Raw genomic sequence first — 27,822 nt, 5'->3', positions numbered from 1 at the left:
TTCATAAATACAAGTACGTGGGTGTTATTTTAACCCATACTCTCTCGTGGTCAAAGCACATTGATTGTACATACAATAAAACATTGAAGACGCTTGGCTACTTATAGCAAACAGTTAAAAGAGCACCCAGATACACTAAACTGTTATCGCATAAATCCCTGATATGGCCAGTGTTGGAGTGTGCTTGTATTGTTCGGTCTCCTTGTAAGCAATGCGAAATTAATTTGTTGGAATCTGTTCAAAGGAAGGCAACACGCTTTATCTTTCACCATTATGACCACTTTTCTCCATCCACAAGTTGCTTTGCTGAATCTTAATGCTTCTCTCTCTGCATTGGAATACCGAATCTTTAAAAACGTTACACTGCATCATCAACTTTTTCTACCACCTCTCAAACACCCTCTTAAAGGGCCCCTGAAACGGTTCGTACAAATTTTGTAGATGCATAGGGTACAGCTAAAGTTAATCATCTGCACCGCAATTTGAAGCGTCTCATATGGACGATTACAAGTTACCCTCCTCCATAACCATGCATTTTCTAAACTTGTTTGCCGAGCAATCAGGGCTAAGCTCCCCCTTTACTGGCTCTGCATCATGATGGCACGTTGTGTCCTCTACTTCTGGTTGTCTAGAAGCAAGTGTGTGAAGCCTCTCCAACCTCTCCGCCAGCAGCTTGGCAGTCGACTTCAAGCGAAAGCAATCGAAGCAGCATGTGTTGCGAGCATTCTGTCGCAGCGCTGAGCATGTTTGGTATTCTGGTAACCACAAGTGAGCTGGGCGTTTCGACGGATGGGTGGAGGCATAAATTCAAGCTGATTAAGGAGCTTTAGCATGGACATACAGGAGCGGGCTGATCGGTCTGGATGGTCCAGCCACCTTGCGACACAGAGCTGAACCAGCCAAACAAAAAGCTAATACTTCTTTAGCCAAGCGTAAAACATTTAAAGAATTTACAAAAACATGTTCACGATTACACACCTGCGAAAAATTTACACCAGCATCAAAGAACACACTTTGTTACTGCTACTGTGTTTGGTTGAGCTCTGTGCCACCAGGTGGCTGCACTGTGCAGATCATTCACGTTTGCGCCTCTGCTCATCCCGTGAAACGGCACGGTCAAATGGCCAAACCCAGTCCGCTTGTGCTTACCCGAATACCGGACGCTAGAAACATTATTGTGGTGGTAATCGTCCAGCATAAAGTGACGGCTGCAAACGTGCAAATACTGGCACTGATCGGATAACGACAGTCCGATGCGCTGCAGCCACTCCGCTTGTCTGCTGCCTTGCAGAGGGATGAACTGTTGCAGCTTTCCCCATCCCTATACAGAGTAGCATGCCAGCGGTTATATGTGCGCCGGCAAATTCTCTGTTTTTCTAATAAAGAGCACTCTCTCTCTCGCAGCTTGACATACTGCCAGTTGTTACGTTTGCGGCCCATAATGTTACAAGGGCAAACTCTGGTGCTTGCAAAAAAAAAAAAAAAGATCTAGATCAACACTGACCATGCAGCTCTCGTCAACACGGAGCATGTTGCAACACAAGCAGACGACACTTGCTTTGTGCGGGAAGTGCTAAAGTGTAGTGAGAAATTGTGCTTGTGCATTCTCTTTCTGTTACTTGCTTTCTATTAAAACAAATTAACCAACATTCCAACTATTAGGAACATTTGCTCACTATAAAGTTGAAAAAGTTATTGATGATGTGCTCTGGGCAGCCAATCAGATACCTCGCCTTACTAGCATAATTAGGGCAACTTGCGTCAAATGGTCAGGGGCGGCTGAAAATTCAGCCGAGTGGCGTGCTGCGATCGGTAGTGATGTACGTTTTAAAAACCTTATAATAAACTACAGGCTTTATGTGGAGCACTTAGATGCGTCAATTAAAGAGCAGGACTTACCCTAACGACTCAATACGTTTGTACAAAATTGTCAAAATCATTTCAGAGTCCCTTTAACGTTTGCTAAGGAACCAACATGAAGTCACCACAAATTAAACATCATACCCATAGCTGCACAGTCTAACATCTTTGAAATCGGCATCTTTGCTGTGACTATTGAGCTCTGCAACACTTTAGTGGCAGTATTCGTCTGCTGCTCTATGTTTGTCTACACTTGGTGACAGTGACATTATTAAAAGATTTATTTTGCTGTACTTGTTCGACCTTGCTTGATTCCCCCCCCCCCCCCCCCCCGTGTTGTCCGTGTACATATAACCACTCCCACAAGAGCCCTTACTGGGCTGCAGTATGTATTCTTAAATAAATAAACACACAGACAAGGATTGGACAATGACAGCAATCATGAAACTAAAGGAGTGAGAACAATGATGAGATGATTTATTTAAAAGGTGAGCTGTGTAATCCATCAACACAGCAGAGTGAATTAATCAGTGTGAATCCATGAACTGAATTTCACTCAAGAGCAACACTCCCTTCGGCAGAGGCCTTGGTTGTGGTGAGAGTACTGTCAGTGTTTGCCGCTCCATGTCCACTTCCGTTCTAGGTAGGAAATACAGTGCAGTAAATAAGGACATACATTTTACATTTCATATGAACTGCATGCTAATATTTTACTTCATAATTTCCTAAAGTTCACGGGGCACTCTGGCAATCTGACAAAGGAACTAAGTAATACCGCTTGGTATAAAGTCTAGCCACATAATACACAGGTCCTTAACATGAATGAACATAGTCTTCTTTCTTCCCTCTTTATTTCCCTCTTCCCCATCCCCCTATGCAGAGTAGCTGGCTAGAGGAATATACCTCAGGCCGACCTCTCTACATTTCGTATCATTAAACTTCTCTCTCTCTAGTCTTCAAATCTCTCCCTGCAAAAGGAACGTTAACAAGCAAAGAAGGACATCAAAATGAAAACTGTGTGGCAATGCCACCTTGAAGTTTGCGCACCCACTTGCTGTGAACTCATGGACTCTAATGTCATCTGCTTGAGCCTAATTAACTTTGAATGATAAAGAAAGACTACACTGTATTGTACATAAAACAGTGTATCTGCAAGTCTGGAACATAAATTTGCAAGGAGGCAGACAGGGCAATGCATGGCAGAAAAGTTTTAAAGCATTCCTTATGCCTACCTCTTGGTACTACTCATAATGAGGCATACTTTACATTTCAGCATAATAATGTGTTAGCAATTTTCCTTTCCTCTTGTTTAAAGGAGCACTGGCACAAAAATTCTTGAGATTGTCTTTTCTGTTGTAATAAATAGCGAATGAAACAGTAATCACAGCAGGGAACCTTGTTTGCTACAGCACAGGATGGGTAATTATTTCAAGCCTTGTCTATAGTGACCAGTCTAAGTTGATTTCAGAGGGGAACGAAAGAAGCGCAATGTCATGCTAGGCCCCATAAACACAGCTGGTCACATGACTGCACAAAACTGTGACGCACACACCAGCACCAGATTCGTGTTGCTAGTTGTTTTTCTCCACTTACATACACATGCGCTGCATGTGTTGTCCTCATCGTCCAGTGGCAATGATCTTTTGCTGATGGCAGTCGCTGCCTTACGAGATGTGGCTGATCATTTTCAGACATAGCTTCTTCAAATCAATTGCCTCTCCCACGAGCCAACACTGTCAGAACGGCTGCTTTGCTTTCTGCAGTTAATGATAAGCAGTGACAGAAGTGTAGGCTACCGCTGCCTTGGCAGCAGCTGGCTTCTCCATAGCCAAAGGCAAGTGTTAATTTTCTCTTCTTAAAGCAGGCAAGAGTGCCAAGTGTTATATTGAACTATCCGAATAATAAAATGCAATCTTTTTGCAAAATTTCAGTAAGCATATAGCGGAGGTAAGTGCAAAATGTATTTTTCTAGGCTTTTAAGAGGAAAACGCACGACACTGACAGCATTCCACCATAAGTGCAAGCTGAAGAAAATTGGCAGTGCAGCCTGTGTTGCGGCACAGAACGAAGTCCTGGTCCACAGAGGAGCCAAAGTGCAAGCAGCATGGTCAGCTCAATACATTGCAGGTGGAACTGCAACAAAAACTTGTGATGTTGTTGTATTAAATGTTTACAAGGCATCCCATGTCAATGTCATGTGGTGCTACACATTACGGTTGACTGCCTTTAACAATGAGTTTGATTTAGCTACGAGTAGCTGTTTTAGCTCCTTATTTAAAAATCTTGCTCCTAATCTAGCTATATTAGCCAAGTCTAGCATTAGTCTAGGGACATTTTGGAATCACTATTCTGGTGTGAACAAATATTTGCTACACATACGCAACACATGATGGTACTGACGTTAGGCATATAGAACCATCTAGTAGCTTTTCAAGAAGATACAAACCAGACCAAGATATATAGAGTCTCAAGAGAAAGAAGGACATACGAAAAAGACTGTGAATGCGTCTGCTTCACTGTGTCACTGAAGAAAAGAAAAGCACATAAACAAAAGAGGCGATGCAGCGGCGCAGCTTCAGACGGGTGTCGCTTATCGCACGGGGGCTCTGATGAACATTGAATTATTACTCGCGGTACAATATTGTAGTACATGTGCATACGCATGTGTCAGCATTCTTATTACTCAAACGTTCTGTGGACACAACATGAACCTCTGACACTTAACGCTTCTGCGTGGTGAACGCGAGCCGTTCTGCTTCCATGCACCCAACTGTCTATGGACCACGCATGCTGAGCAGATGGAAGAGGGGCTGCCGGTCTTCAGGATATGTGTGGCGCTTCCAACCAGAAGCAGCACGATCTGCCTTAATCTGGTTTCTATCCAATGTGATCAATTCAAACCCACAAAAGGCACCATTATCGGTTGCAAAAGTGCGACGTTCCAAGGCCACTTTCAAAGACAAGAGCTCGTGTTACTACTCATTTTACGTACCATCCAAACTATAGCTGCTCCAACTGTGCCACCATTACGGCCGGTCGTATGCAGACTGAAGGCACATGATAGAAATTGATGTCAAAGATGAATGAATTGGTGGGCACTGTTAGATATGGCGCCGTTTCCTGAGGCTACTTCGAGTTCCCCAGACCACATCGGATGGCAGCACAGCTAATTGAGGAATGCAGAAGCAGGAAAGTGCATTCTAGAGAAGCGGCCGAGCAAACAAGTTTAAGGCAACAAGTTCACGTGCCAACAAGTTCGTGCGTCGCCGGGATTAGAAGGGGGCCTCGTACAATGAAGCTCAATCGTCCCCCTTCGGCTTTGAAGAAGGCATCTGCTACCGCTGCGGAGCCGAGCCACCGGGTGCAGGTGGGCCCTTGTGCAATAAAGCATGAGCGCCCCCCCTCCTTCTCCAGCCTAGAAGAAGTGGATTGCCAGTCTGCGAGGCAAGACCGCAGAGAGCCGCCAGGTGCGACACCGCGACACGGGCGCCTACCATTGGCTGAAAGTGGCGTCATCGGAGCGGACTCTCCCATTGGTCAAACATGACGGGACTTACAGTGCTCGAAGGGTTTATAAGAAGCCTTCCAGAGAGACCTGAGGATTCTGGGACATGCCCTGATTTCCCTGATTCTCCTCTCTCGAACTTCTTGCCGCGGGCCGCAGCGTCCGAGTTGCTGCCGGCCCGTAATGACTACAACTGGTACTTGACGCTCACCTCCTTGTACATAATGTAGAATAAATCCCTCCCAAGCTGGGTTTTCATCCCGAAGTCCGTCCTTCAACCCCTACATCTGGTGGCAGCGGTGGGATCGCCTCCGAATGCATCAGCTGGTGGCAGCGCTACGTATCAACCTTCGTCGAGAGAGATCCTAAGGAACCGGGAAGAGCGAAGAAGAGAGAGCCTTCGTCGAAAGAGGTCCGAAGAAACTGGGAGTAACGAAGAAGGAGCGAGCCTTCGACCCAGGGAGTCCGGAGGAACCGGTAACAGCGGACAAATGAACCGGATGGCAGGGTGCTGCAACCGTAAGTGAGCGCGTGGTTTTTTTCCTTATGATTCGCCAGACTCAAAGGTTGTGTGTTCAATTTTGATAGTTCTGGGAATCGGGAGTTTGATGCATTGTGTGTTTGCACAAATTAATTAAGGAAAACAGTTTTAACCACCTGTCGGGGCAGCTGCCATGGATCTTAGAAGGTTGACGAGGTTAGACTTGCTGTTGGTGTGCGACGATTTGGGAGTTGAGGCGGACGAACGGATGAAAACGCCAGCTATCATAAAGGCGATTCAAGATAGTGACAATGATGAGAAAAGCATTGAGCTTGCTTGGGAAGTGATACAGGAGCCACGGGAGCGTGCGCGTCGTGTACGTTTGCGAGAGCGTCGTGAGCTTAGGAGTGAGCGTCAGCGTGAAGAACGCGAGAATGAACGGAAGCATGAGCTTCAAGAACTTACTCTTAGGTGTCAGCGTCACGAACGTGAGAAGGAACGCGAACGTGAGTATCAGGGACGTAAGCTTGAGCGTGAGCAAAAGTATGAGAGAGAGAAGGCAGCACTGATCAAAGAGATACAGTATTGTGATCAGTTATTGGCACAGAGACAACGGCTGTCTGAGAATTCTGTAGGAAGTACAGAGCAAGTGTCTAGCGGATTTTCGCCAGAAGCCGACGAAAAGAGTAGTGCCTGTGAGATTGGCTGCAAATTCATAAGTGAAGGGAAAAAGCTAGCTGCTAACGATGCCTTAGTGGCAACAGAGGCCGTTAAAGGCCGCAGTGAGAGCGACGAGGTGCTGTGCCAACAGATGACTGTGGAGACAGCTAGGCCAGCTGCGAACAAATTGGCACAGTTACCGAGCGTGTGCGTCGCTGGTAATGTTAGCGAGGTTGCTAGCGAGGAAAAGGGTACTGTTGACGCGACAGATGCGAGCACCCATGTAGAGCCAGATCTGCGTGCAGAAGTGGAGTGCGAGCTGAGCGATGCAGTTGAGGGTAATTCTCAGGATTGCGAGCTGTGTAGCTCAAGAGAATACAACTGCATTGTTCAGGGATCGGTGCGGCTCTCCGCCAGTCTAGATAGCCTAGATAGGGATGATTCCGTTATTAATCATTCGGACTGTGCGCGTGAGACAGCGATCGATACCGACGGGCTGTGTGCCGATTCACAGCGTGCGCTGGGCAATGTAGTAGAGGGCAGTTCGCAAGAGTGCGAGTTGTCTTACTCGAGTAAAGCCTGCTGCATTGTGCCAGAGTCGGTTGAGCTGTCCGCCAGTCGAGGCAAAGTGAGAGGAGATTTAAATGTAAATCACTCAGACTGTGCGGGTAAGAGGCCGATCCGGGCCGACGAAACGTGTACCGGCCAGCACGAGGCACGAGAAGGCGACATGAAGGAGAGTGCTAAGAGAAAGCGCCGTAAAAGGAAGCGTGGTAAAGACCGAAAAACGGTAACTTATGTAGCGCCGCCAAAGATGGCCAGAAACCCAAAAGGGCAGGGCGCGAGGAAAAAGGTGCGGTCGTCAAGGACGATGTTGACGCATCCAGAATGGTCGAGCCACCGGTCAAAGGGGGACCGCGAAGAATTTTCTGCACGGACGCGGACAAAGGGCACGAGGCTGTTAAACTCCTCGTCGTTCCGTAGTTCTTTTCATAGCTCAGCGTGCAGTTCGAAGAAACGCAAGGTGGCAGGACGAGACCAGGTGGGGAGTAGCGACGCGGTCAATCGAGTTTGGGTTGAAAGCGGGGCGCGAGGACGCAAATTGGCAGGAGAGCGTAACGTCTTGGGGGAGCTGATAGTTAGTCAGTCCTTTTGTTGTTCCCCGGCAGCCAGAGTAGCTTTCAGACCACGCCCACCCCGGGTACGACTCAAAGTATGAGTCAGACGTAAGCGTTTGGAAAGGGAGGCCAGGAGCCCTTCCGTAGAAATGAAGTGTTTTGTTTTATTTTTGAGCATCGGAAAGTTTTTCGCGAATTGAGACTAGGATTTCTTTCAATATGTAAACGTATGAGCTTTGTTTGTGTTTTCGTTCGAAAGCTCCGAGATTTGAAAGACGCGTTTGTGTAAACATGTAGTCTCGCGAGATGCTCATTAATAAGTAGATAGGTTTTTTTTTTTGTGTGTGTGAGTAACCTGAGGGTCAAGGTTATTGTTAAGAGGCCTATCGTAACGCGCGTGTGTGTTATTTAACCTTCTTTCTTTTTAAGTTTTGAATTTTGTAAGGTTAAGCGCATAGATTTTCATTGAGTGCATCATTTGCATTGAGAAGCGTTCTTAGTTCTATTAGCGCGTGTCCTGTGTGGACGGAAGGAAGCAGACTTTATGACTGGGTTGCTAGTGTGTGTGGAGGGCAGCCGTATTCTGACTTCTTTAGTGAGCGTGCGTGGAAAGAGTTAGTAGAAGACGCATCATTTTAAGGGTTCTGCGGAGTGTGTAAGTCCCGCAAGTTTAATTGTTCGTTTATGTCACGTGTCCTGTAGGACTTTCAGGGAAGAAACGTGAGTAAGCGTAAATGAAAAGTTTGCCTACAACGCAAGTACGCGTTCTGTTTAGTGACCCCAAGGCTAGTGCGCTTGTGATTACGTACTTGTGAGGTTGACCAGATTGTTCAGTGGCACCATTACGTGCGATAAGTACGCCACTGCGATAGATTGGAAACATGCTGTTCGTGTAGTTAGGCCACTTGAGTTATGTACGGCTGTTTTCATTTGTTGTTTGCATCGTCAACGACCCTTTTGTTTTGCAACAACAATAGTAGTCTGGTCTTGTCGGCAATCGAGGAGAAATGGATAGCTGTTTGGAGGGGTGGTTGGAACTGCTTTGTCAAAATTGGGGAAATAAAAGATCAGGGTTCATTTTGACTCAGTAATAGCCTGGCGAGTCAGGGGTGAAGAGCCTGCGCTTACACGTGGGGCAGCGCTGTGTTGTTTGGTTTGTTTGACGTATGTTCTCCAGGGCCCAGGATCCCGAGGGTTGTCAAACGAGGCTCGACCCCAGTACCCTGCAGCTTCTTTCAGCATTCCTCATGGCCAGCGAATTGAGTTCACCGGCCATTCAGAACTACCGGGGCGAGGACGAGCTGTTAGATATGGCGCCGTTTCCTGAGGCTACTTCGAGTTCCCCAGACCACATCGGATGGCAGCACAGCTAATTGAGGAATGCAGAAGCAGGAAAGTGCATTCCAGAGAAGCGGCCGAGCAAACAAGTTTAAGGCAACAAGTTCACGTGCCAACAAGTTCGTGCGTCGCCGGGATTAGAAGGGGGCCTCGTACAATGGAGCTCAATCGTCCCCCTTCGGCTTTGAAGAAGGCATCTGCTACCGCTGCGGAGCCGAGCCACCGGGTGCAGGTGGGCCCTTGTGCAATGAAGCATGAGCGCCCCCCCTCCTTCTCCAGCCTAGAAGAAGTGGATTGCCAGTCTGCGAGGCAAGACCGCAGAGAGCCGCCAGGTGCGACACCGCGACACGGGCGCCTACCATTGGCTGAAAGTGGCGTCATCGGAGCGGACTCTCCCATTGGTCAAACATGACGGGACTTACAGTGCTCGAAGGGTTTATAAGAAGCCTTCCAGAGAGACCTGAGGATTCTGGGACATGCCCTGATTTCCCTGATTCTCCTCTCTCGAACTTCTTGCCGCGGGCCGCAGCGTCCGAGTTGCTGCCGGCCCGTAATGACTACGACTGGTACTTGACGCTCACCTCCTTGTACATAATGTAGAATAAATCCCTCCCAAGCTGGGTTTTCATCCCGAAGTCCGTCCTTCAACCCCTACAGCACTCTGTTACAACAGAAACCGAGGGTAGATTAGGGCATTTTGTGTTTATTTACTTGTTATTCCCTCTCCGGTGCACTGCCCTTTGCTGATGCTGCTACCATTTTTGATTTCATGTAAAATAAGCATTTTTCGCCAAGGTCAAAGAAATCAGCACACATTTGGGAAACTAGAGCCATGTGAATGAAGACTGACCCACTCAAGCTACACGTACTGAGAAAAAAACTGAGAACTGAGAAAAAACAAACACTGATGACACCCGTAGAGAGCGTAGCCTTGCTCGTGCAAATTTCTCCCTCTCCTCATCAATCGCTCGCACTGCCATCCGAATGACGAAGAAACTCTACATGTTTTCTCGAGGCTTCCTTGCCTCCTGACCAATGGGGACACTTGCCCCACGGAAGAGTGAGAGGACACTTGTACTGCCAAACGTTAGATGTTTGTGCACCTGTATGGTTTGGTGCAAATGAACTAACAAACACGTCAAGTCCTATGAAGAAGAAGCTATGATCGCTGGTTATCAACCCATGCCTTAGTTTCGTTCTTGAGAAGCACTAGAAGTGCTACCATGCGACCTCCAGGGTTTCAACACTACTGATGCCCAGCCAGTGGCAATCCGTGCACCATTCATTGGGATGGTCACATTGTGATCCTGCTGTCATCAAAGCGAGCATCAGTAAGCATGCCACATCTACAAAACACATGGCATGTGTGCCATGCAAGGGACTTCAGCAGCCTGCTATAACTGATGTCATGCCACGTGTTATGCCAAGTCCTGTGCAGCAAGGGGAAACCAACCTTGCTTTTTTTTTTTGCTGAATATTGCGCAATGAACACCACTGAACACTTGGGAGAAGCTTGCAAATGGATTTTTCAAGATAGCCAGGTCGCGTCTAAGATCAAGATTCACTGCACAAAGTGTACTAATCTGATAAAGAACATCCTTGGACCGCATTTTGAAAAATTGTTGTGGAAGATATTGCAGATCAAATGTGCACCATTCTGACTGAAGAGTCCACCGATATTAGTGCCATCAAGGTTCTCGACATTGTCACCACGTATTTTTCCCAGTCAAACAGTGAGATTATTTCGACTTTTCTTACCCTGCAGGAACTCAAACAGTGCAATGCTGAAGGCATCGCCTCAGCACTTTTTGAAGGATTATGGTCTAAGGGTTTGAACCCCAAAACCTTCTCAGCATTGGAGTAGACAATGCAAGCGTCATGACGGGTGTGAATAGTGGCGTCTACACTCGACTAAGAAACAAAATTCCTCGTCTTGTTATGGTGCAATGCATCTGCCATTCTCTTCAGCTTGCAGTTTCACATTCGCCGGTTACCTTGCCGCAAAACATAGAATTTCTGTTGAGAGAGACATACTGATTGTTTGCTCACTCCTCATCAAGGAAACTGGAATACCAAAGCTTATACTGTGAAATAAATGATGGAGGACTCCGTTTATTATACCGCTAGCCTGTGACATATGCTTGTTGTCAATACACACGGCACTAAATAGGACACTTGCTTAATAGATGGAACTGAAGGAAGCTTTTGAAAAAGCACAAATGACAAAAATTGCTACATGGCAATGATGCTTTATGAAATGTGCAGTGACCCCAAAAACAAATACTATGTACTGTTGCTGGACTGGGTTCTTGCGAAAGTTTAGTGTGTCAACCAATCCTATCAAGTGGAAAAACAAGATTCAATGAAATTGTTCGAGGATCTGATGATACTTGTGAAGTAGACAGTCGCAAAAGTATCTTCACCAATTTCCCGATACGACGTGTCAATGGTCAATATCAACGAGCATCTCCATACTTTGGTCACCGGTTTGAAATGGCACTCCAAGATGCATGCCTACCACGCGACGACGAAAAGGAACTGCTCATTAGCTCTCCACGTTTCATTGCGAAACTCTTCAACCAGCTGCATCAACGGCTTTCAGAAAACATTCAGCAATTTCAAAAGGCTTCTCTGCTCTCTGTAGACCAAGCGCTGAAAGCAATACATGAGCCAACTACGGAATTGGCGTCGCAATTTCTCTCAGTGGAAGCCGTGTCCGCTTGTGAAAGGGCGTGGAGCAATTTGCGGCATGTAAAATGGTGCTCTACGAATACAACCAATGATTTCTGGGCAGAAGTTCATTCCTACAGGGATGCGCAGGGTGAAAACTCCTTTGCCGAGCTGGCCATGCTCGCCATGACAGTGCTGTCATTGCCTTTCTCAAACGTTGGAGTAGAAAGATGCTTCAGCAACATGAGCATTGTAATAGGTTGGACATTGACACACCAAATGCACTGAGTGCGCGGGATGGGCTTCGGAGGCGCGTGCACCCACCCACCCACACACACCCACCCACTCACGCACGCACACGCACGCACACGTGTGCACACACACACACACACACACACACACACACACACACACACACACACACACACACACACACACACACACACACACACACACACACACACGATGCTCTGCAAGCTGCAGATATTACCCAAGAATTATGTGTGCCACCGAACTGATTGCCTTTAAGTATTGCCATAGCTTCCTGTATAGTGCTTGTACTGCCTGTGAGGCTGTATAACTGGTCATTTCGAGGCCAAGCCCTTCTTATGTTTGTTTAATATTGGGACAAACATAACTAACATGGACTGCCAGTCTGTAAGCTCCAGTATTTTCAAAAGCAGATATGACACTTCCCTTCTTACATACATCTCAGTTCATCTGGGAAGATCAATGTGACAATCTAGAGAAATGTTAGTCAAGACAGATTGGTGTATTACACTTCCAGAATACCTAAGAGGTAGGCCTTACTGTAAAACGAAGCTCAGAATAGCCAGAATAGCTGTAAGCACAAAAGACTGCCGAAAGGACGACTTCAAAATTCCTGCAATAGCTTGATGTGATACAATAGATAGAGATTCTGCTGGGCTCTAGTTATTTATGAAGAAAATTAATAATAAATATTAATAAAGAACGATTACACTGTTTGAAAGTACACAAACTAAACCTTGAAATTTTTTTTTAGGCTTTTACTCTGCAAAACCAGCTGAGCTATGCTGAAATATAAAGTGAAATAACAACATTGCACCGATTCCGTCGGTACCTTTGTGGCAAGGTGACAAGTATGGTAACAATTACTTTTCCTCCAGCTGCAGTTCGCTACAGATGCCTCAGTCAGAAGGGGGACATATTATGTTGTGGCTGAAATAAACTATTGTGTTCTTATGGGACATGCACTTACACAGTAAATTACAACAGTGTACTGCATACTGTGATGAAAGCTACGGGTTGCATCAGTAAATTGGAAATAACCACTGGCTGCCTCTCCCAGAAAAGAAACAAGGGCTTGCCCATTAGGCATTGCAATGCACATAGGAGGATCAGCATCAAGCAATGAGCAAGTCCTTTCAGTTCTTGTTCCTGATTGGCTGACGTGACATCAAAACGGGCGCTTTTGTTGTTTTTTCCACACTCAGTGAAATGGAGGTCTTTATACATGTACACAAGACCTGCCAGGCAGTTTCGGCTACACTGCAGGAGAATTAAGAAGGCAACTTACACACAGATAAAGCCAGCCACATTAGTCTGTAGAATATCCTCATCACTGCTAGTTGCAAAGCTGAGACTCAGTATGTGGTGCAGCACATTTGGTCCTAGGAGCAAAATAATGAAACAAATAAATTCACAGTCACTTCAAAAGGAAATGGCTGTCAAGGTAATAGAACACACCACCTGCTCATGATGCTCCTCTCAATGCACTGACAACACAGTCAAGTCTTTACACAAATGCAAATCTGTTCATGCTTGCCAAAGCACATGTGACACCAATAAAACTACGAACCTTACTTTGTGTAGTTGTCTCATTGCTATCACCATCAATGGTCCGCCTTTCTGGCGAAACTGCAATTTTTCTTCTCACAGCGAATATCCATATCTTTTTACACTTTTGCTTTCATTTGCGGGCGCAATCTGATGACCGCTGTGGGCACTAAGTGCAGTCAGTCATGGTGTCCAAGATTTACCGCGCTGTGCAATGCAACAGATGCAAATCTTAGACACTGTGACACACACTAATGTATTGCTCTCTACGCAATCTGCACCACACACGCTGGTGCTCATAATCGTACTATTATGGCCCGACCTTCTTGCGATTTATTTGTTTGTAAGTGCTTATTGACAAGATACTATCCACCAAGAATGTCCTGTGAGTTTTTGAAAAGTATTTATCCTGCTGAAGCTTTAAAACCTCGAATTAAGTTTCTTGCTGCAAGTACAACTTTGTTATAGTATCAACGTTTCACTGTATTCTTGTTTATGCTAAGCCTGTGGTTATTACTGAAGAGAAAGCTTCAGCTTAGGCCAACTCTGGTTGCCCAATTCAAACACGAAGTGCAGAAATGCTTGCCTTAGACAGGCACTTAAAAGTTTTGAATAAAATTTGTTGGATGTAAGACAGAAAGCATAATTCTACTGACCGCTGGAAGCATAACTGATCTATAGCCTCAAACCTCCTTACAAATAATGTCGAAACTATGTTAATCTTAAAAATTTCAAGCAAGGAACTTACAACTTTGTAGCCTTGCACTCAAAACAGATATCACAATTCTGCAAAAGTGGATCTGTTAGGGTGTACTAATGAAAAGCAAGATGCATTAGTGCACAGACAGCTGGAAGCTTTACATCATGGACGTTTTGCAAAAGTCCTCTTAACTTGCTATCTCTACGCTGGACAAACATTCTCTTTGCAACAAATGGGGCAAATTGTAAACAGAATAATAGAGACCACATCATTTACCCAGTGGAACAGGTACTAGCTTTGTGAAGTTGTCCTCAGCCTTCATGCCTAGTGGCATGCAGGAGTCAGGTAAAGATGGTGCTGAAAAAATAGTTTTACATTTCATCAGTTTCAAGAAGAGAACAACTCCCCCCCTTTCCTTTAGTATAATTTTTCTATAAGTTTATATCTACACAATGAAGCATTTTATCACCAGCTCTCTTGCATAACACAGGTTTCTTATTAGTGCAAAAAAAAAAGATGGCGTGGCATAATGCAGTTCCAAATGTGTGCCACGAGTGCGTGCAACAACAAAAATACTCATTGCTAACAATGCACATGCTGCTAAAGGGTCTGTTAAAGGATGCAGTTTCTTGTGGTGCAATGAAAGGCCCATTTTCGAAGTGCTTATAATCTCAGCAGTTACTCCCAAAAGTGCATAGCAATATTGTGAGCACAATTTTTCGATTTGAGCAATCTCTAAAAAACATAGGACCCCTGACCCCAGCAACACTCAGAAGTGAGAGCAATATCCATACCCTGCTTTGCCAAATTGGAAAGAACAATGAGTGGCTTCCGCAGGAGTGCGACTTCTATTAACTATCCACACTGACCTTTTCACCTCTTCCAAAAATAAAATGCTACTGTAATAAGTTGCAGCATATGTGGCTGCTGCAAATCCTAGTGCTAGCTAGTGGCAACGTGGTGCCCTCTTTTGGCCATCAGCACAAGTTCACACAGCGCCACTATGGCCTCCAAGAATGGGCATAATAGAAAAGAAATGTGATGCCATAGCCTTCGAGATTGGGCAGCGCACGCTGCCCAATCTCTGTATTGCTGCCTGATCTGGCACGGCATTGTGAGCCCCAGAAAAAACTTACAAAGGCTGAGCACCCACGTATACTAATAGAAGGTCACGGTATAGGCCACCCTATTTTTTGTCAAGATTTTGCCACATGAGGGCACCAATGGTCATTATCTGTGATTGTTGTGAAGAATTAAAAATATAAATCTACGTTTAATGAGGAAAGCAGTGCTTGTTTGAGTCAATACGAGACACGATCATGCCGTCGTCAGTGGGGCTATCTCGATTCGCATTATGAAACATTGTTCCAACACACAATAGAACACGGATGAGAAGAGAACGACAACACGAATGCCGGACTTCAAATGAATTTTATTCGTGGAAGACAGGGCTTTATGTACACGAGGGGGGGGGAGGCTGCTAGTAGGCAGGACCACCCAAAAATATCTCCTTGGTCCAGGCAACAGTCATCAGAAGCGTCGAAACCAAAAGAATAAAAGTAAAAAGTGAAACCTTTTCACTTTTTGCTTTTCAGACCTCCTGTGCCACTCACTAAGCCCTTGCCACGCACGAACACTGCGCCATCGGATGTGAAGGTGACTATATTTTTGTTTTCTAAGCAGTTCACTTTTTTCCTGCCAGGCTATAATTTTTAAACGTGCTCCGACGTTGTGCAATCGTCAAAGCAGAAATAAAAAATGGCCGCCTCGGGGAGCAGAGCACGTGCTTGGAAAAATTGCAGATCTCTCGATTCCGCTGCATCTGCAACTGATTTTATCAATGGATCGAGCAGCAGTGAGTCTGAGGATGCTGCCTTTTTGTTGGCCTTTGACAGTGAGAGCGACTACAATGCAAACCAGCCCAGAATATCAGCGGCCACAGCCCAGCCTGCCCAACTATAGTGCTTGCAGTTAAAGTTTTGTAGTGGAATACGTGTTCGATGAAGATTTAAAATTTTTTTGGTGATAGTGCCTATTAGACAGCCATACATATTGTATATCTCATAATTTTTGTTAGATTTAGTTCTTCGTAGATACGAGCATGTCTTTACAAACTTTGCTCAATCTATGGCAAAAGCTTGATTCTGGTAATTAATATCTTTTTTATGATATACATCTCGTTATTTAGCTTTTATGCGTGAAAAGTGCATTCATATTGCCTTTCGTTTACGTATTACATAAAATACTGAGTGCCATAATTCCTTCAGCAAAAAAATCTGGCGTAACCTACAAAAAACACCTATTTTCTCCATCGTAGGGAAAGAGTTAAAGAGGCCATGAACCACCCTTTAGGCTGGGTGAAAAAACGCAGTCTGCGGATAGCATATGCTGCTCTGAACATCTCAGCCAAATGTGCCAGTCATGTGCGGCGCATGGATCTCGCAAGTGCAGCGTGAAGTCACCTTTCTCTCCAACACTCTCTTTTCAACAGAAGCCTGCTCCTCACTCTTTTCTGAATGCTTTATATTGTAATATAGCAGATTGTCATACGCGGCTGCTATTAGCCAATATCGCTTGCATCAATGAAGGTTGCTTGGATCAGTGCACTTCTTCCTACTGCTACTGTGTTTACCTTTGATGCAGTTTAATAAAGTCGAAGTAAGCGAAAATCTGCTTTCAAATTTCAATAATAATTACATATTTTAGGAAGAAGCCAATTATCATCTGCTTACGCTCGGCTGTGGCCGCTCGCGTAGGAATTAAACTTTGGCCACCCTGCTTATCAGTGTCATAGCCATCGACTCTCGCTAATTTAAACTAGTTTTTAACACTCTAATAGCGTTGAACAATGCGAAACTTAAGATCGCACCACACGCACGCTTGCCAGCATGCGCCCGCTCCTGGCCACTTCTGGTTGGATGCCTTGGTGGACTCCATTTTGTAATTAGCTATTGACAGTGCTTCAATATGCGCAAGTTGGGTGTGGCTACTACCTGTCAGTCAAGCTGATGCAGGACAAAGCAGGTTCACACATAGCACAGCCAGACAGGAGTATATGAGCGCGAGTGCACACTTTTTAGCCCAGTCATGCACAAAGCAAATGCTGCAGTTGCATGCAGCTGCGATCTACTATGTAATGTAGATAGTGCGGCTGCCGCTGGGTGTTGCAAAGAGTTCACTGAACAAGGAATGGAAGCAATGTGAACGATATGCGTGATTGCCAATAACTCTGCTTCTACTGAACACACTGATGAACATTTTACGGCAATGTACGTATTTCTGAAATAGTCTAATTTCACTTCAGATGCATTTCTCAAATTCGATCAAGAGTGATTCAGGGACCTTTTATTAAACAAAAATACCTGTGCCACTAAGCGATATGCAGCTCCACTGATGTGCTGCCAATAATAAAGAACATTGGTGATGCTTACACATGTATATAGTCGACCCTAGATATATCATACTCAGATATATTGAATTACTGTCTATATAGAACAGTTGTCAAATTTTATTGAAAATCCCAGGAAAAAGATAGCAACATATGTCTGCTTCAAATTTTCGTTCACAGCTAAATACAGTTAAACCACGCTATAATGAAGTCGGTAAAATCGGTAATTTGCATCGTTATAATGAAATTTGACCTTTCATGCAAGTAAGTACAGTCGCCGATCAATTTTTCTTGCAAGGGGCCACAGAATTTAGCGAATTATCAGGCAATCTAAAAAAGCAAATTTTAGTGAGAAAATAATTCATTTTGATTAATTTGGGAGTCAGCAATGAATGATAAGGTTTTATGTCATGTCCACGATATCTTCACATTGGTGGTACGAATTAAGCAAAGCCAGCCACGCTTCCGCAAGCACTCCGCCACCACAGCTGATAGCGTCACCCACACTGGCACAGTGCTACCATGGAAAGCGCCGGCAACGAGGAACAAATGCTTTGTCTACCTCTCGCTCCAACAGGTCGCCGAAACTTGAGACTATGCAGTCTCTAATATTAAACGTACGGGAAGACAGTTTACATGACGTCATGTCGTTTCGGCATGCCCATTCTTTGCACACGAGGCAAATTACCGTGCAAGGCTGCGTAGGTGCTCAGCTGCACTTACAACCACGCGAAGCCACAGCCGAAATGCGCACCAGAAATCTGAAACCTGATGACAGTTTGCCTGGCTAGTGGCCCATGTATAACGATCAGCTGTTAAAGCGGCATTTTGTTGGTGTTGTAACAGACATGCAGTCAGGCATGTTAACACGTGATTTGCAGTACAAGTGAGAAAATGTGGCAGCACGGTGCATATCCATATCCATATCTATTTTATCTTGAATAAAAATGCACAACAAGCACTTCAATGTCCGCGAGGCAGATTGCAGTCTTACTCTCAGGGAATGTGGGCTTTTAGGGTTAGCGCTACGAAGACCATTCCACCACTCAAGTGACTTGCAAAGTTTATGAGCTAAAAATAAATCCATTTGTGCATTCAACACAGCCTTGAAGGTGCAAATCGTTAAGTTCCTGCTTTTCACAATTTCGGGAAACTGTCCAAGACATGTGGAGATCTCAGATAGGCTTCAGATAGGCACACTATATATTTTGAATTATCTACATATCGAACTATATTTTGCGACCCGCATCAAGTTCAACATATCCAGGATCGACTGTTTTACCTTTATGTAAAGAGTTTGAACCTACTTTAACCGTGGAAGGACATGCTTTTAAGAGGCAGAATACGAGAAAAGTGGATGCACTGATAATAACTTTGTCTATCTATAACAAAACAGAGTTTCTTCCACTTCAATTTCTTCAATTTTAGTGCAAAAGAAAAAAAAAAGAGAAGGGGGGAAAACACAGCCACTGCTATATTCTTCATTGAAATAGCTGTGTACTTACCACCTATCTTGTACAGTTTGATGTCAGAAAATTTGATATCGAAAGAGTGTGGATACAGAGGTGTCCTGAAGCCATAGAAGTACTCTCTCACCCTCGAATCCCTGGATTCTGATCTCATAGACTTGCTGCGCTCTACAACCTGTGGCCAGAGCATATGGTGTGATTCAGACAAGTGTATAGGGGAAGTGTAAAGTGCAATAAACAGATTTAGCATAATGAAGATGAATGCATGCACATATAACAAAGAACCAGAAGATGCAGGTTCTGCGATCTTATGATTCAGTGCTCAACTGAAGCATGCAAAACATTCATTGCAACGACCAAATGTGTGACTTATTTCATGGCATAATAATGTGAACAATAAACAGATTGTTATTATTATTATGTTATTAATATTGTGTTATTATTACAGGCTGAATATTATTATCGTTTTTACTTTTTTTCAGGATGAGGAGACGCATAAGACAAGTATGCTATTGATAACTGCATCTGCACTAACACTTGTTTGCTGAACTATATCTCAAATCTCTTTAACATGTCAACTCAACATGCACAATAGGGAAGAGAACCACTGCCAGGAGAGGCAGCTCCTTAGACAAGCTTTGATGGGTAAAGAAAAGAAAGTCAAAAATATTTTCATCCTTGGCTTGACATACTGAAACCTTGCAGCAAAAGTGTTATGCAAAATTCCATTTACTTTTACCTAATATTGATCATATGATACTGTGTTGTTTCCTAATGCAAATACATTCTTTACCTGGCAGATACCTAGTTACTACTGAATGTGCTCCAACAATGTTTCGGAGAGAGAGAGAGAGATATGGGGGGGGAGGAATTTATGTACAGAATGGCAGAGAGGTCGGCTTGGGAAATAGTTTGTTCTGGTTTGCTACTCTGCTCTGGGGGAGAGATGTGGGGAAAAAAATGGCATGATGAGTGACAATGGTAATGAAAAGGAGGCATGCATACAAGTGCACTATGCTGAAACATCTCTAAAGCCACATGTCTAACCCAGTGGATTGTAAAAAAAGCTATAGCAGTTCTTAAAATCATGGTTGCACTGTTTGCATCAGGCAAAGAACCTAAAACACCTAATCAAGTCAGCTATTGACGAGTTCAATCAAAGAGACCGGTTTATGTCGTTATTTCATGCATGCAGGACAAACATAAAACATGTGCAAGTGTTTTTGGCATCTGACAGTGTTAAAAATTTTGCCTAGTGTCATTGGTACCTATGAGCTGTGTATAACATATGGTAAATGCAACACCGAAGCAAATCCAGTGCAGCATACTTGTTTGGTTTCATCTCAGCTTGCGAGGCATATGGAATTTTATTTCTGGGTCCAACATATGCCATCACCAGTGGTGTTGATCTGGTTGGGCCAGGTGTTCAAATGTAGAGTTGTGTACGAACTCAACAAAGCAAGGTTTCATATCTGTTCACAAGAGTGAAATATGTATTCCAGAGCCACTGTTAAAAGCTGCTTTTCCTTCTGCATCTACCTTCTTATTTCCGACCCCGCCACAGTGTGCAGGTACCCATTAAAAGGCGACGGTGTGGCCATTTCATTGCATAGCCCATTACCGCATTCTGAAGAAAGCGCTCAGCAGGATGTTTGTGCATGCTCATGGTAGATGTCATTCTGCCATTTTGGCTGTGTCTTCTCTGTACATATTTTGTTAATATAATTTTGCCTACTCTTTATCTGCGTCACAATAAGGGCCATTTCTCAGACTAAACTAAAGAACAATGTCAAAGCATGGTCTGTACAATCCGGGAGAAAGAGAGTGAGGGGAAACAAGACTTAAAACTTACACCTCCAGACTTTGGTGTGAACACCACTTTGACGAAACCTGGCATATCTCTGACTAGTTCGTTGTACAGCCGCTCCTGATCCAGCACTAGGACAACATCCACTGAAAAGAAATGGAATATGTCAACTGCTATTGACCCACTAAAGGCTCTACTCTTCAAGAAGCAGTACTCAACACACATGACCCTCTATGAAGTTGAATGACCAGCAGAGCTGTATATATGTTGACAAATATGTTCATAATATGTTGATTGAAAATAAAAGGCACATAGCACAATCAATGTTGTTTTTTCAAGAGTTTTGCTGTTTTATTAAATTGCATACTCAATGCTTTTCTTACTTTTAACCTTCTTTTGCTTGCTTTTTTTTATTTATTACTTGCTCACCAACGTGGCGATTGCTTTATGTCCACTACGATATATGGCCAGTGGACCTGTGGCAACCGTGGAAAGTTTCTTGGCCAATGCGAGCTCTACACGCGACCAATGACACGCCTTGGGCTCCCTGACGTTTGCGTAACATTGAATGCCGAACCTTTCCAAGAGAAACGCCACTTTCCATTTGGCCGAGACACGTCTATGTTGAAATCACCCACAATTATGGTGTGCGTGGAGTCGTAAGGGGTGTTCCCACCAAAGGTGCATAGGCTTGGTGTTTGCGGCATGATCTTCATCCGTATTATGTGCTGCCTGCTGTCGCCACGCACATTTCCGCTTCTGTTCACAACGGTGTTCTTCGTAGACACGCTGTTTTTCTACAGTCCTCACCGCATGCACCCTATCCATTGCACGGGTGGAAATGAGCTGAGATAAAGTTACGTGGTTTGCCTATAGGGCGCGTGCCGCTACACCGCAACCCATACTAAACAGTGTGTATTTTGGTTTGTTCTTTATTACAATATTTGTTTTATCACTATACGTTTTGCCACTTCTCGCGATTGAACGAGGATGGGGCATATATGGTGATACACTTTTGCTTGATGCTTTAGTTCTTTTAGCTCTGGGGTGGCTGCCATCCTTTTTCTGCGTACGCACACAAACCGCCAAAACCTAGTGTACAAAAGCTACGCTGTAAAACATGCATTCTGCAATAGTGAGTCCGAAATTTCTTAATGTAATCCGAGACATTTTTTATCAATACATTTTTCTTTAATGTCTTGACAGTGGGGCAACGTGCCTGGAAATGCGCTTCACCAACAGAACATAATGAGAAGCAAGAGTTCTGAACTACTGTGGTTTATTATTGTGACAGCAATTATATGGACACTGCAGGCACATGCGTGCTGGCATCGTCGGCATCAGTGATACGAAGGTATCACCAGAGGACTCTGGTGATACTTTCGTCGCCACGCGCTGTATCCTGCATGTGCAAGTAAAAGCCTACGTGTGGTTCCCAGTTAATATTTTGTTTTTTTTTCTTTTTGTTTATTTTTCCCGAAATTTTACGCATGCTGTATGACGGGCCGAGGGTGTATATATAGCGACGAGAACGAGAAATAAATCTGTTGTTGAAAGTAGCGCTGTGCGTGTCAGATGTACCTTCTGTTGTCCGTGTCAAGCTTGCGCTATAACAAAATAAGACTGCGTATGGCACAGCAGCGCGGGCCCTAACTTGAAAGCGATCTGCGATGGTGACAGAGTGCGCCCAGTACTGATACCTTCGTGTGCACTGTGTTTTTGCCGTTTAGCTCGTGCTGAAGTGAGAGGCAGCATGAAAGTATTCGACTACTGCTGCTGCTGCCGCGCTTTCTCCCTCCAGCGTTTTGACAGCGCGTGCGCGTGGTGATCAAGTGAGACGTGTTCAGGTTTGCTTGTGCATGCGTGGCACCATGCTTATTAATTAAGTTTGTAAGTGAATGAGTACAGGTTTATGCAACCGATAAAACTACTATCCTTACTTCGTATAGCTGTCTACTAATTTGCTATTGCAATTAATGCTTCTCCTTTCGGGTGAAACTACAACTGTTTTTCAAAGCCATCTTTACTTGATAGACCAAGGTTTTTTCCAAAGCACCTAATGCTTAATTTTCTGGTTTAAGTTATACCAGAAAGTTATAGAACAGATTGGAATAGCTTTACGTTACCATGTAATGCAAAACTATTCCGATCTCTTTTTATTCCAAATCCGCCATTAGCCCTTTGTGACAAGTCACAATGGCTTAGGCCTCACCATATGGGTATAAAAATAGATTGGAACATTTTATGTTATACCTGCCCTGGGGACAGAGACGCCAGTCCGTCGAACCTGCCGCAGCGTGCGCCTACCAAATATAGAGTTAATTCACAGTGCCCTCAACCTACATTTCTTTGTTTTGTGCCTCATCTAGGGAGTACCGTGCTGCTTGGCCCGCTCAACTGTATTTTAATACACTGTAAATCCTGGCCGGTTTAACAGCAGTGATGACAGCCGGGAGTGGCCACACGCGCGCTGGCCACTTGCCAAAAGCACCGAAAAGTTCAGTGTTATAAGTGAGAAACTTACAATTGTGCGGGAGGCATCATCGCGCTGAATGTGAACGGCACTCTTTTTTAGAGAAAGAATCCGCTTGCTGTTTGCGCCCACCATCGGAGCACACATGCCAAAGCCGTTCTGGCACATTGTGGTGCAATTTCCATTAATTTTTTTTGGTGCAGTTTGGCAGAAGAATTTGAGTTTTTATCAAAATGCTGCAATTGCACTGGAGTCCCACCCTTGACTTTCTCTTGCCAACTGGCCTTTGCACCTACAGCGAGTGCATACCTGGTGTTGCTCTTTTTCCGAACCCTAGGCCGAAGAGCAGTGTTTAGTGCTCGCGCGTGGTTATTTGAGCCGAGCCAAACTTATTGGAAACCCAAACTGACAGAGATTGCATGAGCTCTCGCGAATGGGCACATTGGTTATCATGACAGAAAGCAGCATAGCCGTGCGGCCTTTCCTAGCAGCGTGCTCCGAGGAGCCATCCTCTCACAGCTACCTGCTAGTGGCGCCCTCTGTATTTTTCGCCCTTGACAAGGGAGCACTTTTATTTCTGCTCCAGTCTGGAACCGGGCATTTGTGCAGTGTTGGGTGTCGCCGGGGAAAAATAAATGGTTTCTGCTAATTTAGGGCAATACTATGTTTGCATGCATGCATGCGCAGTGCTCGGTGCCCCACTTTTGTGGCCCGAGTGCAAGCGCAGCAGCATGCTCGTTCATGCAAGGTGATGACTGACACAACCCTGTGGCTTGCTAAGCTCAAACCAACAGTAGTTGGTACTCCTGTGAGATACTAGACCCACATGAGGCAGAACAAAATAGCAAAACATAGATCTTTAAAGACAACTTGAAAACAAAAAGTTATGAAGTGTTTCAAAGTAAAAGCTGAATGTGTTTCAACTGTAGATAGCTGTCAAGTAAATTTTAGTTACAATTCATACCTTCAAAAGCAAGAGCAGCGTGAGTAATAGCCTTGTAGCCAGCTCCTTTCACCCAACCACAGGTGTTAATGATGATGCCACTGACGCTAGCTGGAACCAAGAAAATTATGCAAGACAGTGAGCACTAAATATTTGGTGATATTTGTTTACAATATTTTAAGACAGTCCAGGAATAAGATTGAAAACAGTAATGGAACAAGTACAAGACGGCAGCAGGTTCGTACAAATGTTAAAAGGACACTAAAGAAAACAGTAAAGTGAACTATACTAGTAAACTACCCTTCTGCAGTATTAAAGAAGCCATTGTTACCATGTGAGGATGCTAATTAGGCGAGAAAAGATTCAAGAACAAAAAACTAGTGCTAAAGCTGCCTTGAAGTTCCCAGACCAGCTTGCCATGATGTGGATTTTGATGTAATCTGCCCAAATTAATTTCTAGGAATAGATGGTGGGTTACATTACAGTAGAACCTTGTTCATACATTTTGCAAAAACCGTGAGAAAAAACATACTAACCAGGAAAACGTAAAATCCGAAGTAACAAAAAAATGTTGACAGGCTCAACTATTGTTGAGGTCTATGTAATGCGAAGCGTCACACGGATTGTTGTGGCACAAGACACGTTTTGTTGTTTTCCTACTGCGTGGTATTTTCAGAGAATGACGAAACCAAAACGAAATCGAGGTGCTGGGTGATGCCGGATGTTGCCGAAGCAAAACGTGATGCCCACATTGCGCCGCCTGCAGAAGGGGACGATGGTATGTTTGGATTATATTGGATACTAAAGGCATGCAGTACGCTATCAATGGCACCACGCACCATGTGGCATAAAACAGATAGGTGAAGATGCTTATCGGAAAATGTTTGGCGGCGATAGTTGTGAATGCGGCCTGTGACAACCCGGGCGTAGATTTGCTCGCACCAGAATAAGAAATTGTGCGCGCCTTCGTTTTCATGTGAGACGGGCAGCTATATACTGTTCTGGATCGCACCTTTTCTTGTTCACATGGGATCTGATCGCCGGAAAACTTAGATGATCGCAGTCTGCAGAAGCGAAGGGTGGCACATTGCGGTCATTGCCTATTAAAAGCATGCACTAAGCTTCCAATGGCACCATGCGCTGTGAAACAGATAGGTGAAGTGATGTTATCACAGTAGGATTGGCAGTGATGGCTGTGAATACTGTGTACGAAAACTCTGGAGAAGATATGCTGGTATTGAAATGAAAAACTGAGTGTGCACCGGCGCTTTCCCGTAAGACAGGCGGGCAAGCATTGCGGTGAAGCGGGCAGCTATGTACTGTTCTCGATCATGCGCGTCCCGCGCATTTTCTTGTTTACATGAAATCTAGCTGCCGGAAAACATATCATACGAACACAGTTTGGCAATGTACTTAATGTTGGTGCCGGAAAATCGTGTTTTCTGGGAACCTATGAACCAGTAAAAAATGAACGCAATTCTACTGGGTCATTTTCTGTGTTCTCGATTGCGAACGTGGGAGCTGGAAAAATGTACTTAACGGGAACATATCAATGAGGTTTTACTGTATATTCTAAAAGAGCCTAAGACTGAACTTGGCAAGTTTCAAGAATTTGTACTGAACCACAATGACAATAATACGAGAAAATATTTTTATATCCTTGATGCCACACTGGCATACCAGTGCTGGAGTTCATTCATTCATTGCTTTAATTGGCATCATGCCACATGGCGCCAGGGGCACAAACAAAACACCGCAAAAGTGCAGCGTGATGGAGATCTATGCCTTCTACATTTGGTATATGGCCCAAAATTTAAAAAGCAGAAATTTAGCCTTCATTTTCTTTCTAGTAATCAACCCATTACCTTCATATTAAATTAACAGAAATAGTCTTTTGTAAGCATATTTTATCAGTCTAAACTGATTTAGCGTTTCTTTAATGTCCCTTTAAGCAATGCATGCAAAATCAGTTGACCAAAATTTGTCATGATTTTAATCACGATACATATTTCATTCTAATACTGATAGAACTGAACAGGATGTCAGCAGGAAATGTAAATATATAATATTAAAGTGACATAAAAATCCACTTAAAGCTGCGTACCCCATGACACATTACTGTACGATACTAACTTGACATAAGATTGCATTGAAGATAGTTGAGCAGAGATTATTCAGGAGCCTGGCTACATATTGCAACTAACCTTTCTTGTTGCTCTCAGCACGCTGGCTGATGACCTCCGCAAGTCGAGAAACAAGAACATTGTACAGTGTGGCATTGGTCCCTGGAGTACTATGGCCATAATGATAGACGAGGGGGGCCTGCTGAGAAAAGCCTTCTTCAACATCTGCTGGTCTCTCCACCAAAATTGCCGCTGTGGATAGTTCCAAGAAATTCAAAGTTTGCATTAGAAGTGTTGAAGTGCCATGGTGTCAATGTCACATTAGTTGGAGCATCAGCAATACGGTCTAGTCAAATCAAAACTTAGCAGGTTTAATCCGCTCCTGACTAGCACAATAAGCATCATTTCATTGTTGGCAACACTTGTACTTGCACGAATCACAAGTTGTCACATTAGTGAATGTAGTAAACGAAATAAATAAGACAACTAATCAAATTGGACTGGTATTAATGACTCTGTACAACAAGTACACGCACACAATTGTAGCTGCACAATGTGCTATACAGTTCAGCTTGCTTGTAGTGACACCACTTATACAAACTGCAAACAATCATTAACAGTCGTAGCAATATTCTTTCTATAGGACAGGGGTTCTCAAACTTTCTGGCCCTGAGAAACTCAGTCAGCTTTCCCTCTTTGCATGGATATGCTTATACAAAGACTCAAGGGCTCGTTAAAGCATGCAGTGAATAAAGAGAGAAAGAGAGGGGGAGGGGGTCTTGCTGCCCACTTATAAATCATTTGTCACTTATTACTGTGAGCGCTGGAGTGCCGGCATGTCTCTGGGGAAGGTGGAAGAGAAGGGCCACATTCCCTCTGGATCTGCCAAACCAAAGTAGCACCGCTGCTGCATGTGTGTGTGGCCTTCGTTATGTTCCGTTCAGTGTGTATCTTTAATCTCGAAGGCCATCACTCTTGAAGAGGAACTCATGATAATACATATGATGTGTCGGCTCAGAAGAGGGCAACAATGAAGTGCATGCGCTAGTTGCACAGGTGCTCGGGCACATACATGCCTCACGTGGTGAATGCTAGCCAGTGCTTGAACTTGTTCCAAGCTTGTCTGCTGATGTTTCTTATTCCTTATGTTTAATAAATCATAGACAGCAACCAACAGCTGTGCAGGTGCAGTGATTGGTGACCAGGAAGACTCAAGACTCACCAGCTGACAAGCAGCATTTAACCAACTTCAAGGAACGTAACGACATGGTGATGCCCGACTTTGTTCAGCAATGCTAATTTATTGGCAGCTCCGATTCCTGGAAATCCTAGGATGCAAGGCTCCATTTATTCTTAGAAGCTAAGAAAATTACGGACGCTTCTAGGAAATGTGCGCATCTGCTATCACTGTGCGGGAAGCACACTTATGTCATCTGCACCCTCGTTCAACCCAAGAAGCCCGGTCAAGT

The 27,822-nt window shown here is 44.3% G+C and overlaps 1 protein-coding gene across 3 annotated transcripts in view; it reads right to left on the bottom strand.

The window, feature by feature from the left end:
* Window positions 1-2,316: 2,316 nt before the first annotated feature.
* cbc (crowded by cid) overlaps window positions 2,317-27,822 on the bottom strand; it is a 39,378-nt gene continuing 13,872 nt past the window's right edge. For all 3 annotated transcript variants that reach the window (XM_070531611.1, XM_065453112.2, XM_070531612.1), the window contains exons 8-14: window positions 26,435-26,605; window positions 24,252-24,341; window positions 20,860-20,960; window positions 19,044-19,182; window positions 14,427-14,507; window positions 13,191-13,284; window positions 2,317-2,499 (exon numbers count right to left, since the gene is read on the bottom strand). In XM_070531611.1, the coding sequence (XP_070387712.1) occupies window positions 2,388-2,499; window positions 13,191-13,284; window positions 14,427-14,507; window positions 19,044-19,182; window positions 20,860-20,960; window positions 24,252-24,341; window positions 26,435-26,605 (788 nt within the window). In that variant the 3' untranslated portion in view covers window positions 2,317-2,387. The remainder of the gene's footprint in view (window positions 2,500-13,190; window positions 13,285-14,426; window positions 14,508-19,043; window positions 19,183-20,859; window positions 20,961-24,251; window positions 24,342-26,434; window positions 26,606-27,822) is intronic.

Source organism: Dermacentor albipictus, chromosome 1 (genome assembly GCF_038994185.2).
Source record: "Dermacentor albipictus isolate Rhodes 1998 colony chromosome 1, USDA_Dalb.pri_finalv2, whole genome shotgun sequence".
Classification (NCBI taxonomy): domain Eukaryota; kingdom Metazoa; phylum Arthropoda; class Arachnida; order Ixodida; family Ixodidae; genus Dermacentor; species Dermacentor albipictus.
Note: the sequence above shows the minus strand (reverse complement) of the source record. Positions and strands in the feature narration are given on the sequence as shown.